The sequence below is a fragment of the Ranitomeya variabilis genome, chromosome 3, assembly GCF_051348905.1.
Source record: "Ranitomeya variabilis isolate aRanVar5 chromosome 3, aRanVar5.hap1, whole genome shotgun sequence".
In the NCBI taxonomy this organism is placed as follows: domain Eukaryota; kingdom Metazoa; phylum Chordata; class Amphibia; order Anura; family Dendrobatidae; genus Ranitomeya; species Ranitomeya variabilis.
In genome coordinates, this window is record NC_135234.1 from 88,745,994 (window position 1) to 88,760,947 (window position 14,954).

Genomic DNA, 14,954 nt, shown 5'->3' on the forward strand with positions numbered 1-14,954 from the left:
GTTTGCTCCAAGAACTGAAGAGATACCTATACCTATATGCATGTGATAGGATTAGTGTATAAGTGTGAAATATAGTGGTATTTGTACTGTTGCTGTATCTTGTTTGGTTGTTGAGAAGAATCAACTCAACAGAGGGGTGTCTTGTAGTCTGTTTACTGGTGTTGTGTAGGGTTTGAAGTGGCTTGGTGCCTACCTACATAAGAGAAAAGTGGGATGGCAATGATACGAGTTACAAGGGTTTTACCTGAGGGAGCTGGGGGCAAATATGGAAGCTTGCCATAGTAAATGGAAAGAATAAAACCCAAAGGAAAGACAGCAAAAAGGGAGTGGTCAGAAAATGTGAATGCAAAAATGCAATAAGAAATTGTAAAAGGATGTTGAAAAGGCTGGAATGCCCCCAGAGGGGGGGCTCTATGTGTCTACGTAGTAGCTGTTGATGAGAGCAGCAGGGTTGGTTACAAGTTGATGGTCTAAAGCTGAGCAGCAAAAGAATGTGGCTGAGGAAGTGATTAGAATGGGAGGTAGAGATTTAAGATACTGGACCGGGGTAACAGTCGTGGCCAAACACCCTGACTTATCGGTGCCCTGGCATTTCAATACTTGCAAACTCTGGCCATCTTCTTGTGTACCTACATCTTTCAACATCAGGATCACTCCTTTCTTCTTGTGAGCCTGTATCAGTGGGTCTTATAACAATGGAGACACAGTCTGGTTCAATTTTCAAACCAACGACTTTACTTGTCCTCAGCACATTTACAGTTCTTACAGCATCATCAATGGGAACACCATTAAATTGATCAGCCGAGGGATTTACTCTGCAACCGTTTCACCCCAGTGCTGAAGGCATCCGCCCAGGCTATAAGCTGCCACATGATGAAGCCAACTGTGCCTCCCGTACTGTCTCTGGCTCTGCCTTTGTCCTTTGCCACTGTATTACTTGCCTCACTGTTCTCTTCCGATGCTGTCAATGGCTGGGCTCTTCCTTTCACAACATTGCGGGGTGGAAGCTAATGTCCCAGGGCAATTAAGCTCATCCGGACTATTGGGCACTCAGGCCCCTACTGAACTAGATCAGGAAGTTCCCCCTCTCTATCCTGCTACCAACCGCTCCTACATTAACTAATACTAACTACATGAAGCCCCCATCTTCTGGCCAGACTCCATCACTACGCTTTCCTTATTCAACAGACACAAAGAAGGGAAAAAGAACATTAGCAATATGTATGACATGGTAATACACAAAGTAGTGTAGCAGTACCAATAAAACATGCATCTGAGAAATGGTAATACACATAATAGTGTAGCAATACCATAATAAATTTGTCAACACATGTAACATAACCAATTCTTAAAGGGGTGGTCCTCATCCCCTTACGTAGAGAAACCACTATAGGCGATAGTGTTATATGGATGTTTTGACAGTGGATTATACAGGCTTACTCAGACAGAACCATCAATACTTCCTAGCTATAACAGGCCAGGTGGGTGGACAATTACAGAATGCAGGATGGAGAGACAGTTATTTAAACTGTGGGGTGCCCAGATTTAAGCCCGGAGTCCTGAATGCTCCATTAATACATTTAGTACCTGGTTTGGAGACAACATTCCACCTCCCCTATATTTGTCAACATGGAGTGGGGAGGTGATGCAAAAGTAACACACTAGGTTCGGCTGATGGAGGGCACGTCAAACTAATGAATATTTGGGAGGGTCCATGACTAGTACTCCTCAGACACGAAGGAGTGCCCCTCCACAAAGGGAGACTATGACCGAATACAAGTCAAGAAGCTCAAGAGATCAGTTAGCTATTCTGAAACAGCTTCCTAACCATAATGAGAAGCCTGTTCCTTTCTTTAGACAAGTCTAACAGATACAGGTTGAAGACCTTGAGGCACTTATAGAAGCAAATGGCAAAGATGTGAGACTGCACATATAAAGCAGGAAACAGGGGTGTCAGAAGAATATCTGATTATTAGAGATTGGATCAAGTATTTGCAGACGTTATACTCAGTGGAAGAGTACTGCAAAGTCTTTTAGTGTTGGGGTCTGACAAAGCGTAGAGGAACAATCCGTATACCTTAAATGATAAAACTCAGGAGAAAGAAGAGAAGATAACTGTTTTTGTGAATTAATTAAAGGAATCCTCTCTACCCATTCCAGAGATTGCAGATTGACTATATATAGCAACTAGGGTTGAGCGACTTTTATTTTTATAGGATCAGGTCGGGTTTCACGAAACCTGACTTTCTCAAAAGTCGGGTCGAGTGAAATCGGCCGATTCTATAAAAAAGTCGGGGTCGGGGTCGGCCGAAACACGAAACCCAATGCAGTGCAATGGGATACTATGGTTCCCAGGGTCTGAAGGAGAGGAAACTCTCCTTCAGGCCCTGGGATCCATATTAATGTGTAAAATAAAGAATCAAAATAAAAAATATTGATATACTCACCCTCGGACGTGCCCTGGTACTAACCGGCAGCCTTCCTTCCTAAGAATGAGCGCGTGAATGACCTGCGGTGACGTCGCGGCTTGTGATTGGTCACGTGAGCGGTCACATGGGCGGTCACGCGACCAATCACAAGCCGTGACGTCATCTAAGGTCCTTCACGCGCTCATTCTTAGGAAGGAAGGCTGCCGGAAAGCAGGGCGCGTCCGAGGGTGAGTATATTCCTATTAGGTATGAGCGCGTGAATGACCTGCGGTGACGTCGCGGCTTGTGATTGGTCGCGTGAGCGGTCACATGGGCGGTCACACGACCAATCACAAGCCGCGACGTCATCTAAGGTCCTTCACGCGCTCATTCTTAGGAAGGAAGGCTGCCGGAAAGAAGCAGGGCACGTCCGAGGGTGAGTATATTCCTATTAGGTATATACTCACCCTCGGACGCGCCCTGCTTCTTTCCGGCAGCCTTCCTTCCTAAGAATGAGCGCGTGAAGGACCTTAGATGACGTCGCGGCTTGTGATTGGTCGCGTGACCGCCCATGTGACCGCTCATGCGACCAATCACAAGCCGCGACGTCACCGCAGGTCATTCACGCGCTCATTCTTAGGAAGGAAGGCTGCCGGTTAGTACCAGGGCGCGTCCGAGGGTGAGTATATCAATATTTTTTCTTTTGATTCTTTATTTTACACTTAAATATGGATTCCGATACCGATTCCCGATATCGCAAACATATCGGAACTCGGTATCGAAATTCCGATACCAGATTCAGAAGATCGCCGACCTCATGGCCGACCCCACACAGGGGTCGGGTTTCATGAAACCCGACTTTGCCAAAAGTCGGCGACTTCTGAAAATGGTTGACCTGTTTCGCTCAACCCTAATAGCAACCATGAGTAGGGTATAGGAGTTTGTGCTTGTTTGTGTTATAGCTGTGTAGTAATAGGAATACATATATTTATCTAGGCCTCATAGTATACTTTATATTATTATTATTATTTATTTATATAGCACCATTAATTCCATGGTGCTGTACATGAGAAAGGGGATACATACAGGGTTACAGTTATCATTTACAGTAAACAAGTTTACAGTGACAGACTGGTACAGAGGGGAGAGGACCCTGTCCTTGCGGACTTACATTCTATGGGATAGTGGGGAAGAGACAGAAGGTCGGAGGTGCAGCAGCTCTGGCGGTGGTGAGGCGGCTGCTCTGGCGATGGCGAGGCAGCAGAATGGTTATTGCAGGCTGTAGGCTTTCTTGAAGAGATGGGTTTTCAGGTTCCATCTGAAGGATCTGAGGGTGGTGGATAGTCGGACGTGTTGAGGCATGGGATTCCAGAGGATGGGGGATATTCGGGAGAAATCTTGGAGGCGGTTGTGTGAGGAACAAATAAGTGTGGAGGTGAGTAGGAGGTCTTGGGAGGATCGGAGATTACGTGAGGGAAGGTTTCGGGAGATTAGTTCAGAGATATAGGGAGGGGACAGGTTGTGGATGGCTTTGTAGATCAGTGTTAGTAGTTTGAACTGGATTAGTTGGGGAATTGGGAGCCAGTGGAGGGATTTGCAAAGGGGAGAAGCAGGGGAGTAGCGAGGAGAGAGGTGGATTAGCCGGGCAGCAGAGTTGAGGACAGACTGGAGTGGTGCAAGAGAGTTAGTGGGGAGGCCACAGAGGAGGGTGTTGCAGTAGTCGAGGCGGGAGATGATAAGAGCATGCATAAGAGTCTTAGTAGATTGTGGGGTGAGGAAGGGACGGATTCTGGCAATATTTTGAGTTGGAGGCGACAGGAGGTGGCAAGAGTTTGAACGTGCGGTTTGAAGGACAAGGCAGAGTCGAGAGTTACCCCGAGGCAGCGGATTTCAGGTGCGGGAGAGAACGTGATGCCGTGTACCATAATAGATAGATCAGGTAGGGGGGATACGTGAGTTGGTGGAAAGATGATAAGTTCGGTTTTGTCTACATTGAGTTTTAGGAAGCGAGAGGTGAAGAAGGAGGATATGGCTGACAGACACTACGGGATTCTGGACAGAAGAGAGGCGACATCTGAGCCAGAGAGGTAGATCTGAGTGTCGTCTGCATACAGGTGGTACTGGAAGCCATGGGACTTTATGAGTTGCCCTAGGCCAAGGGTATAGATGGAAAAAAGTAGGGGCCCTGGGACAGAGCCTTGAGGGACTCCAACAGAGAGAGGGCAGGATGAGGAGGTAGTGTGGGAGTGGGAAACGCTAAATGTGCGGTCGGAAAGGTATGAGGCAATCCAGGACAGGGCAAGGTCTTTGATGCCAAGGGAAGAAAGAATCTGTAGCAGTAGGCAGTGATCGACTGTGTCGAAAGCAGAGGACAGGTCAAGAAGGCATGCTGCTCAAGGAGTATATGCAGCCTTCTTATGTTTGTAGGAAGACATACACGAGGTTACAAACATTTTTTTTCCAAAACTCCATTCACGCTTTGCAAATTATTCCGTGCAGACATGCATGGACAGGCACTGAAATTCAGGCCTTTGAAATCACACAGGCCCATGTTGTCCCCGTCCCCATAAACCAGATGGAATATATTACTAATATTACCCTGGATGGAGGAAAGGAAGATTTTCTACAAGACCAATATTTCTAATAATACCCACGGCCTTCTGGGGTAAGTGACGGAGTCAGCGACTTTGTGCTCCGTCATAACTGTTAACAGTATGGGTGTCTTGAGAACACTGATTCTGTTAACAATGTAGCACAAGGCGGCCCACAACCAGACAGGCCCTTCTGGCATTTGTCAGAATTGCCAGATGGCCAATCTGGCCCTGCGTGCAGATGAGAAGAGTAAAATCAACTGCATCATTTCTGCAAGCTGATTTTGCCACAGATTTGTAACTTCTATCTGTTTACTTATAGCCTCAATGAAGTCTTTAGAATTAGACATTTGTGGCAATTGTAACTTTGAAATTTAACCAGTTCATATTTGCTCTCTTTTTCACCATCAGTTATGCATGATGAAAAAAGCCCCATAACTCAATAACTAAATCTAATATATAAGCTGTCCAAGTTTAAAGAACATTTCCAATCATCATCTATTAATTGGAAGGTAATAATAAAAAAAAAAATTATTATAATATTACATGTTCAGATTTTTTTATCACATGGTAAAATTGCAGCAAATACAGTAGTCTAAGGCTAAGTTCACACTGGGCGTTTTTGCTGTGTTTTTTAATGCTAATTTTCAGCTGTGTTTTTCAGTACCAGCAAAGCCTATGAGATTTATGAAATCTCAAGGACAGGCTGGAGCGAGCCGCCTCCCCCTCCCCCAGGGCGAAGTACGTGGAAGCCGGCATGACAGGGGGTTTGGAGGCGAAGGGTAGGGGGTGGGGTTATTTGAAGGGGAGTACGCAGGAGAGGGGTTTATGGGAAATTGGGGGTTGGGGTTTGCCACTTCCCGCTCTGGAGGCCAGCGAGCAGTCCCGCCCTCCCGCCCTCTTTTGTTTGATTGTCATTTGATGTCTGTTTGATTGAATGTTTTGGGGTCATAGTGGCTGTAGGCGGTGGGAGGGGTCCTTGGGATTGGTGATAAATTGGCCTGGGGGATCTGTCGGGATATGGATTCTTCAGTTGGTATAAAATTTTGGTTACGGGTCTGGTGATTTGGGGAAATTTGGCAATGGTGGGCCAGATTCCCAAGTTGTAAGTGGACAATGGTAACCCTTTGGGGTTTTTTTCGTGCTCTCGAGCCAGTGGGGTAACGGCTGAGAGTAAATTATGGTTGTTTATGTCCACTAATTCTTATTGTATGGTTAACACCATATTTTGAGCTTCAAGGACCGTCCCCAACTTATATTACTGTTACATGTTTTGTATGTTTATAATAAAGGCCGCTGTGGCCAATTATTATCCAATTTTGGAGTCCTGTCGTTATTTAGTTGGTTGGAAGCTCCGTTTAGGGGGCTTACGGTTATGGATTTAGGAATGTAACTCCCTTTCCTGGTTATCGACAATACCAATGTCATGCACACACATTGTTTTTTTTGTCATCAGTATTTTGTGTTTTGCATTTTTTGGGACATAGAGGATGTAACTTCTTTCAGTGTTTTTTCTTTTTCAGCGTTTTTAACCTTTTGAATTGAATGGAATAAAAACGCATGAAAAAAACGCACCAAAACTGCACCAAAAATGCTGCAAAAAACGCTGCAAAACCTGCATTTTTGACGCAGCTTCTTCCCTGACAAGCACTCAGGTTTTGCAGCAGAAAAAAAAGCAGCAAAAACGCCCAGTGTGAACTTAGCCTTAAAGGGGTGGTCCATCCTAAATATTCATCTTGTCACCCTAACCATTTTTGTAATTAGCTTTATTATAAAATACGCCACACTTACACTATACTTACACTCTATCTAGCTAAACCCTAAATGTGTTTTATTTTACTTCACTTTCTGTCTCCCTGCCTGGAACAGGACGTCATCAGGGGGCAGCGCTGCAGTTATTTTCCACAATTTATTGCATTGCCTCCCTCTGAATATGTCCTGGTTCCATGCTGCTGATAGATGCTGTGGGAGAGATGAGCGCCACACTGGCATTCTGCTCCTGTCCCTGATGCAGCTTCTAACTGTGAAACAAGATGTCATCAAGGGCGGTGATAGAAACAGTGAGTGATACCAGCGCCGGCCCCTGATGACGATTCATTTGAGGGTGATAAAAGAAGCTGTGGGGTGGCGTTAGTGTCACTCACATTGCTTCTGTTTCTGTTCCCTGATAAAAAAATTTTTGTCACAGTCAGAAGCTGCGGCGTCAGAGATAGAAGCAGAGAGCCAGAACTGCATTCATCTCTCTCGCAGCTTCTATCCCCTGGAGAGGTGATAGATGCTAGGGAGAAGTGAATGCAGCACTAGCCTTCTGTGATGTCCTAAAACATGGACAAAGATTGCAAGGTAGGAGATGTGAACAAGACCTCATGAAACCTGGGAAATGGACAATGATCCCCAGATGACAATCACATAAGCACCCCACAAAAATTTGTGGGATGTTTAGGGTAGGCACACATAAAAGCAATGATAACACACTGTCAAAGGGGCATACAAAAAGATAATATAAGATTATACAGTGATATAAGTAAATGCCCAAAGGCAGGTGCAGATACAGATGATAAACGTATACATACCACAAAAATAAAGGGGAACACGCCAGCTCCAGCCCACCCCAACGTGCGTTTCGGTAAAGTCCTTCCTCAGGTGGCGTGCCAGGTATAGAGGCAGGTGGAATATATAGTGGCCAAGCCATAAGGACTCACCAATGAGCGGACACATCACCGCAAACCGGCCTCACCTGTCTACACCAACCACACACGGGCCCGTGTGTGTCAGCGCAGAATCGCGGACCAGAAGTGGAATGACGCGTACCGCGCATGACCGAAAGTATACCGGCGGCCATTTTTATGGAGGGCAAATAGGATCACCACAGAAACAAGTAAGGGATACATGGGAACATAGCGCAAACTGTGCGTTCCTATTAAGAAACATTATGGCGACTATGTGGAGCGCCCCCACACCGCCGCAGGGCCGAGGGGTACCCGGAGCCGGGCCTCTGGGTCTCAGTCCTGGGGTTGTCACGGTGGCTAGACCCGGTCCGTGGCCCTGTCTGTCAGTGGGGGACGTCCGGTGCAATAAGTGGTGTTGTAACGGTGCAGTTGTGAGGTGCAGGTCGCGGTAAATAACGAGGACACCAGGTTGCAGTCTCTTTACCTCTTTACTGAAGATCTCTGAGTCCTCAATCCAGAATACGGCTCACCAGGCTACGCAAGTCCGGCCGGTCCAATGACACTTCCAGAGTTCTCTTCACAGGAGGAAATCTGTGCCTTCCCCCTAGCGCTATGTGTTGTAGTCCTTCCCTGCTGTGCTTACGGAAAGTACCCCACAACTGTTGTGTCTGTTTCTGATGTTCCCTCACAACTCGACTAGATGATGTTCTGCTAATCCTCCGTCCCTCCCTGAGGTTCGGGTAGGAACGGCACCCGTTTGACGGGTAGGCCTGGAGTTCTTCCGGGACCCTAGAGACGCCCCTCTCCCGCAATTGCCTCCCAAGACTTCATAGGTGATTTGAGTTAGACAGCCCGCCTGAGACTGACTGCCCTGCCGCTGATTGGAGTATTGCTTGAAGCTGAATGTTATTCTACTCCCTCGGCGTTCCGGCCACCGGTAGTGCGCCTCAGTAGGATGTTGCTTCGGTCTTACAGCACGACTCCTACTGGTATTTCTCCTTTGCGTGATCCCGTTTCTCACTCAGCACAATCTATCTCGCTTCTAATCCTTTCTTGGGTCCCGCTGCTTCCCGGAGCTGGCGCGGACCCGTTACGTTCTTTTCAATGCCAAGCCTCTGTCAGGATCCCACCCCTGACAGAGACCCTACTGTCTCTTCCTCCACAACACCCTCTGCCACCAGGTGTTGCTTCGTCCAATCCAGTCAGCTTTCCGATCTACCTTCCTGCCTGACCCCCAGTTTACCCACTATGGTGGGGAGTGGCCTAATGAATAGCACCCTTAGCTCCCCCCGGAGGCCCAGCTGTGAAATGTATTGGTGTCTGTGATACCTGATCAGATGAACTCCTTCAGTGCCATCGGACGCACCGTAGCTCCCCATAGTGGCGGAGCCACAGTACTGCAACGACCAGGACTCTGGGGCGCTGCACTATGCACAATAGAAAAAAACAATAATACCACAAATACACAAAAAATTAATACATAAGACTGTGCAGAAGTGGAAACGTCAACAGGAAGCTATATAGCCGCACAGAAGAACATACATGGCATGTAAACAATTCGTATACAGCAGACGTTATATAGAAATAGACATAGCAACCAGGAATAATATAAACAAATATAAAACCAATATATAAATGTACAACATACGAATATTATAACAAAAATACTAAATAAACCGCAATTACACATGAATACAAAATAATATACACATACAAAAATACACAAAATCCCGTTGCTTATAACTAGTCCACAACATACATAAAAAGATATACACCCAACCCGCTATGCCCCAATATCCCTATACACTGTGGTGGAAAGGCCACTAAAACCATCATATAATAACCAATAGGTCAAACCAACACATACACAAAAACACATATATTTATAAACAATACATATATAAGTTTTATTACTAGAAAACATATAACTATGGTATAACAAAACAGCTGAATGAAGACCCTTAGTTCATCCTGTGATACGAAAAATCCACCGTAGCCAAAAACTCCTGGCAAACGAAGATCACTAAAGATAAAAACAAGCCACTAAAATCAAATAAAAAGGAAACATGAGGTAGATAACACACCCAATATACTCAGCAGCCGGAAGCACGAAGGAAGGGGATAAATGAAATACATTCATTCAATCCAAAAGGGTGGACTGTATTGAGTTGCCATATCCATCTCGTCTCCAGTCTACCCAGTTTCCTGGACAGATCACCACCCCTGATATTAATCTTCAAGGCGTCGATGCCCCGTACTCTAAAAAGGGTGTCATCACAATTGTGAAATTCCTTGAAGTGTCGGGGTATAGTTTTGAGGGTGGATGTCTCCACATGGGTAGCCGCTGCCTGAATGTCCTTCTACCTACAGCTCCAGGGGACCGCCATGGGGGCGGCCTTTGTGACCGGCCTATGCTGGTCTATCCCTGGGGCTGTGGGAGAGGGACATCTTCCTGTCAGATGAATTGGGGTCTATGGAGAATGTCCCATTATGGACACGCTACATAGATGATATCTTCTTCATCTGGCAGGGCACTATATCTGACCTTGCGCAACTGGTTGAGAATCTGAATAGCAATGACTATAACATTCATCTTACATTTACATCTAATGCTACATCCTTGGATTTTCTCGATGTTTCCATCAGGAGAGATCCGTCCGGTATGTTACAGACGGACATCTTTAGAAAGGAAACGGCTACGAATGCCCTATTACATGCATCATCTGGCCATCCATGGCATATGATCAGATCTGTCCCGATTGGTCAGTTCCTCCGCATTAGGAGAATCTGTTCATCAGATACTGTGTTTGAGCAACGAGCGGAGGAGCTGAGGGAACGGTTCAGATCCCGTGGTTATAGTCGAAGGTCAATTAAGCGGGCCTATCTTAGGGCAAAACATGCTTCCCACCATGACCTCTTATATGGCACTCATACTAGAGGTGGGCATGGTGACAAGCGGGTTTTGCGCTTTGTAACTACTTTTAGCTCTCAGTCCGACAGGGTTCGTTCTATTCTAGGTAATGCCTGGCCTATTTTAAGGGTGGATCCTATTATGTCTAAATTCATTTCAGAGCATCCCTCTTTGGCGTTTCGATGCGCCAAAAATTTGAGGGACCATCTCGTCTCGAGTCACTATTCTTATCATTCTAAACCCACGTTCCTGGATAAATTCCCAAGGAGGGTGGGTTGTTCTCCATGTGGTGGCTGCGTAGCCTGTCCCAATGTTGATCGATGCGATACTTTCACCAACTCTGATGCAACCAAGAGCTATAAGATTCGATCTCATATTACCTGTACTACTAGGTACGTGGTTTATTATGCTACCTGTCCCTGCGGGTTAATCTATGTGGGGCTTACCACACGTCAGCTCAAGGTTCGCATCAGAGAGCATGTCTTGGGCATTCAGGCAGCGGCTACCCATGTGGAGACATCCACCCTCAAAACTATACCCCGACACTTCAAGGAATTTCACAATTGTGATGACACCCTTTTTAGAGTACGGGGCATCGACGCCTTGAAGATTAATATCAGGGGTGGTGATCTGTCCAGGAAACTGGGTAGACTGGAGACGAGATGGATATGGCAACTCAATACGGTCCACCCTTTTGGATTGAATGAATGTATTTCATTTGTCCCCTTCCTTCGTGCTTCCGGCTGCTGAGTATATTGGGTGTGTTATCTACCTCATGTTTCCTTTTTATTTGATTTTAATGGCTTGTTTTTATCTTTAGTGATCTTCGTTTGCCAGGAGTTTTTGGCTACGGTGGATTTTTCGTATCACAGGATGAACTAAGGGTCTTCATTCAGCTGTTTTGTTATACCATAGTTATATGTTTTTTAGTAATAAAACTTATATACGTATTGTTTATAAATATATGTGTTTTTGTGTATGTGTTGGTTTGACCTATTGGTTATTATATGATGGTTTTAGTGGCCTTTCCACCACAATGTATAGGGATATTGGGGCATAGCGGGTTGGGTGTATATCTTTTTATGTATGTTGTGGACTAGTTATAAGCAACGGGATTTTGTGTATTTTTGTATGTGTATATTATTTTGTATACATGTGTAATTGCGGTTTATTTAGTATTTTTGTTTATTTTTGTTATAATATTCATATGTTGTACATTTATATATGGGTTTTATATTTGTTTATATTATTCCCGGTTGCTATGTCTATTTCTATATAACGTCTGCTGTATACGAATTGTTTACATGCCATGTATGTTCTTCTGTGCGGCTATATAGCTTCCTGTTGACGTTTCCACTTCTGCACAGTCTTATGTATTAATTTTTTGTGTATTTGTAGTATTATTGTTTTTTTCTATTGTGCATAGTCGCCATAATGTTTCTTAATAGGAACGCACAGTTTGCGCTATGTTCCCATGTATCCCTTACTTGTTTCTGTGGTGATCCTATTTGCCCTCCATAAAAATGGCCGCCGGTATACTTCCGGTCATGCGCGGTACGCGTCATTCCACTTCCGGTCTGCGATTCTGCGCTGACACACACGGGCCCGTGTGTGGTTGGCGTAGACAGGTGCTGCCGGTTTGCGGTGATGTGTCCGCTCATTGGTGAGTCCTTATGGCTTGGCCACTATATATTCCACCTGCCTCTATACCTGGCACGCCACCTGAGGAAGGACTTTACCGAAACGCGCATTGGGGTGGGCTGGAGCTGGCGTGTTCCCCTTTATTTTTGTGGTATGTATACGTTTATCATCTGTATCTGCACCTGCCTTTGGGCATTTACTTATATCACTGTATAATCTTATATTATCTTTTTGTATGCCCCTTTGACAGTGTGTTATCATTGCTTTTATGTGTGCCTACCCTAAACATCCCACAAATTTTTGTGGGGTGTTTATGTGATTGTCATCTGGGGATCATTGTCCATTTCCCAGGTTTCATGAGGTCTTGTTCACGTCTCCTACCTTGCAATCTTTGTCCATGTTTTAGTGTTTGTTCAAATAAATATATATTTTTATATGTATTTTGGACTCGTACACTATTTTCTTAGTGGCTTTGCTTATATAGCAGTAGTGTGTCCTACACATTTTCCATATAGTGGCTGGTCCTATTATACAACTATGTCAGTATGAATATACAATTGTGTACCAGCCATCAGTGTGTGCCTGTTTTTTCATGTTCTGTGATGTCCTGTTTGAGACTCCTCCATCACAGGAAGTATAAAAGAAAAAAAAAACACAGTAGGAATTAGCAAGATATGGAGAAATGTAGGGTATTTTATAATAAAGCTAATTGCAAAAGTGCTTACGGTTCAAAAATAGATATTTTGAAAGGACATTTTAGGTATGGGGCAACCCTTTAAACAGCGCTAAAAACAGCTAAAATTTCACAAGAGGTCTATATACTCATATCACTTACCTCACTGCCTTTAGCAAGGGCAAATCCTCCTCCCAAAAGAATAACAATGTTCCATGGCATCTTCTTATTTACAGTATTCCAGTCCAGTAGTGGTGGGGGTGGGCGAAATGTACTTTTTTGGCCTAGGTTAAACACAGTAGCTAAGAATATGCTTGGTTTACAGATAGCGCCGCACAAATATTTAAAAATATTTTTATTTTCAATACATACACATATCTTGGGGATAGTTACAAAAATTATATATTTTTTCTGTTGTTTCTAGAATATTACATCATTCACATAATTCCTTGTCTAGTGCAAATTCACTACTTCAAACATCCGCATATAACAAAAGGGACCATTTTATACTTTACTTGGAGTAGACAAAACATAGGGAGAATAAACAACAAATGTGCAGACGTTGCCCATGGTCAGCTTTGACTCTAGGACGCAGTTATAACCAGTGAGCCTCCACTACATGCATCGCTCACACATACGCTCGGAGGTGTGGTGTCACTCTCAGGCTCATGAACTACTGGATTTGAATTAAGTTGGTGCAGTGGCTATTCTGGTGTCTTTGCTATGTATGAGGTTATATTTGTTTGTACATTGCACCCGTTTGGAACTAAATATATAAAGGAACGTAAGTTGCTCAGCTAAAGATGAGATCTGAAAAATGTAAGCGAATAACTGTATATAAGGCCTCTTTCACACTTCAGTCGTTTGGCGTCAGTCACTTCCGACAAAGTGACGGATCGACGGATCCGTCACAATTGTTGAAAAAACGGATGTAACGGATCCGTTTTTTTGACGGATCCGTTACTCGGGGATTGTATATACTTTTTGGAGCATGCGCAATTGAAAAAAATTGAAAAAACGGATTGGGGCGACGGATCCGCCAAAAAACGGATCGCGACGGATCCGTCGCCCATAGGTGGCCATTCTATGAAATGACGGAGGCGACGGATCCGTCGCGATCCGCCATTTCAACGGAGACAAAAAACGTCTAGATGAACGTCAATGTCTAGATGACGTCCGCTAAATTTTGACGGATCCGTCGCATGACGGATGGAACGGACGACCATCCGTCACAATCCGTCGCTAATGCAAGTCTATGGGGAAAAAAACGGATCCGTCAAAAAAAAAAACGGATCCGTTTTTTGAGGAAAATGACGGTTTTAGACTGACGTCAAACAACTGAAGTGTGAAAGAGGCCTAAGACGAATGGAAAATTTGCTGTGACATAGAGTCAGTTGATTCAATTCTATATGGTTAATTCAAAACATTAAAGAAAACTGTAAATAAGTAGTTATTCTTGGACAACTTTCGGTAAGTAGCGGACTGCCTGAAACAAAATGAAATGTCCTTAACCCTGTCAACCCTAACTATTCATGTAGGAGGGGGTTTAGGTTAATATTATACTCTTTTCTACCAAAAAAAGAACAAGTTAGAGAAGAATTATATTGGAAAAGAACTTGTGAACACCAATAAGTAGATGAATAAAGCAATTCTATGTGAATTGAATTTGTGTTTAATTTTCAGCAATTCAATGAACCCAACAAACTCAAACAATTTGCTTTTTGAATCTCCAAAAATGGCAGCCACTATTTAACACATTGAAAAAGATTGCATCAGCCAGAGAAAGCTAACATCACGTTAGGCATGGTGGGATTCACTATACTGCCTTGCACCTATCACATCACGTAATATAGTACAGCCAATCAGGAGGAATTCTAATAGCCTGTATAAAAGCAGAAGGTGAAAATGCAGCAGCTGTTTTGGAGTGAATCTGGATAGTGAGAGGACGTCACAACTCACAGCTTAGCAATAGAAATAAGGAAATAAAACAAAATGCTGAGCAAACTGTACAACTGTACAGATAGTGTGCGACAGCACAAAAGTGAAAAGCAATTATCATCC

General features: G+C 44.3%; 1 protein-coding gene across 1 annotated transcript in view; it reads right to left on the minus strand.

The window, feature by feature from the left end:
* Positions 1 to 14,954, minus strand: part of LOC143815283 (solute carrier family 13 member 2-like) — a 176,665-nt gene that overhangs the window by 20,173 nt on the left and 141,538 nt on the right. Inside the window, exon 9 of the mRNA XM_077294370.1 lies at positions 13,056 to 13,177. Coding sequence (XP_077150485.1) covers positions 13,056 to 13,177 — 122 coding nt within the window. The remainder of the gene's footprint in view (positions 1 to 13,055; positions 13,178 to 14,954) is intronic.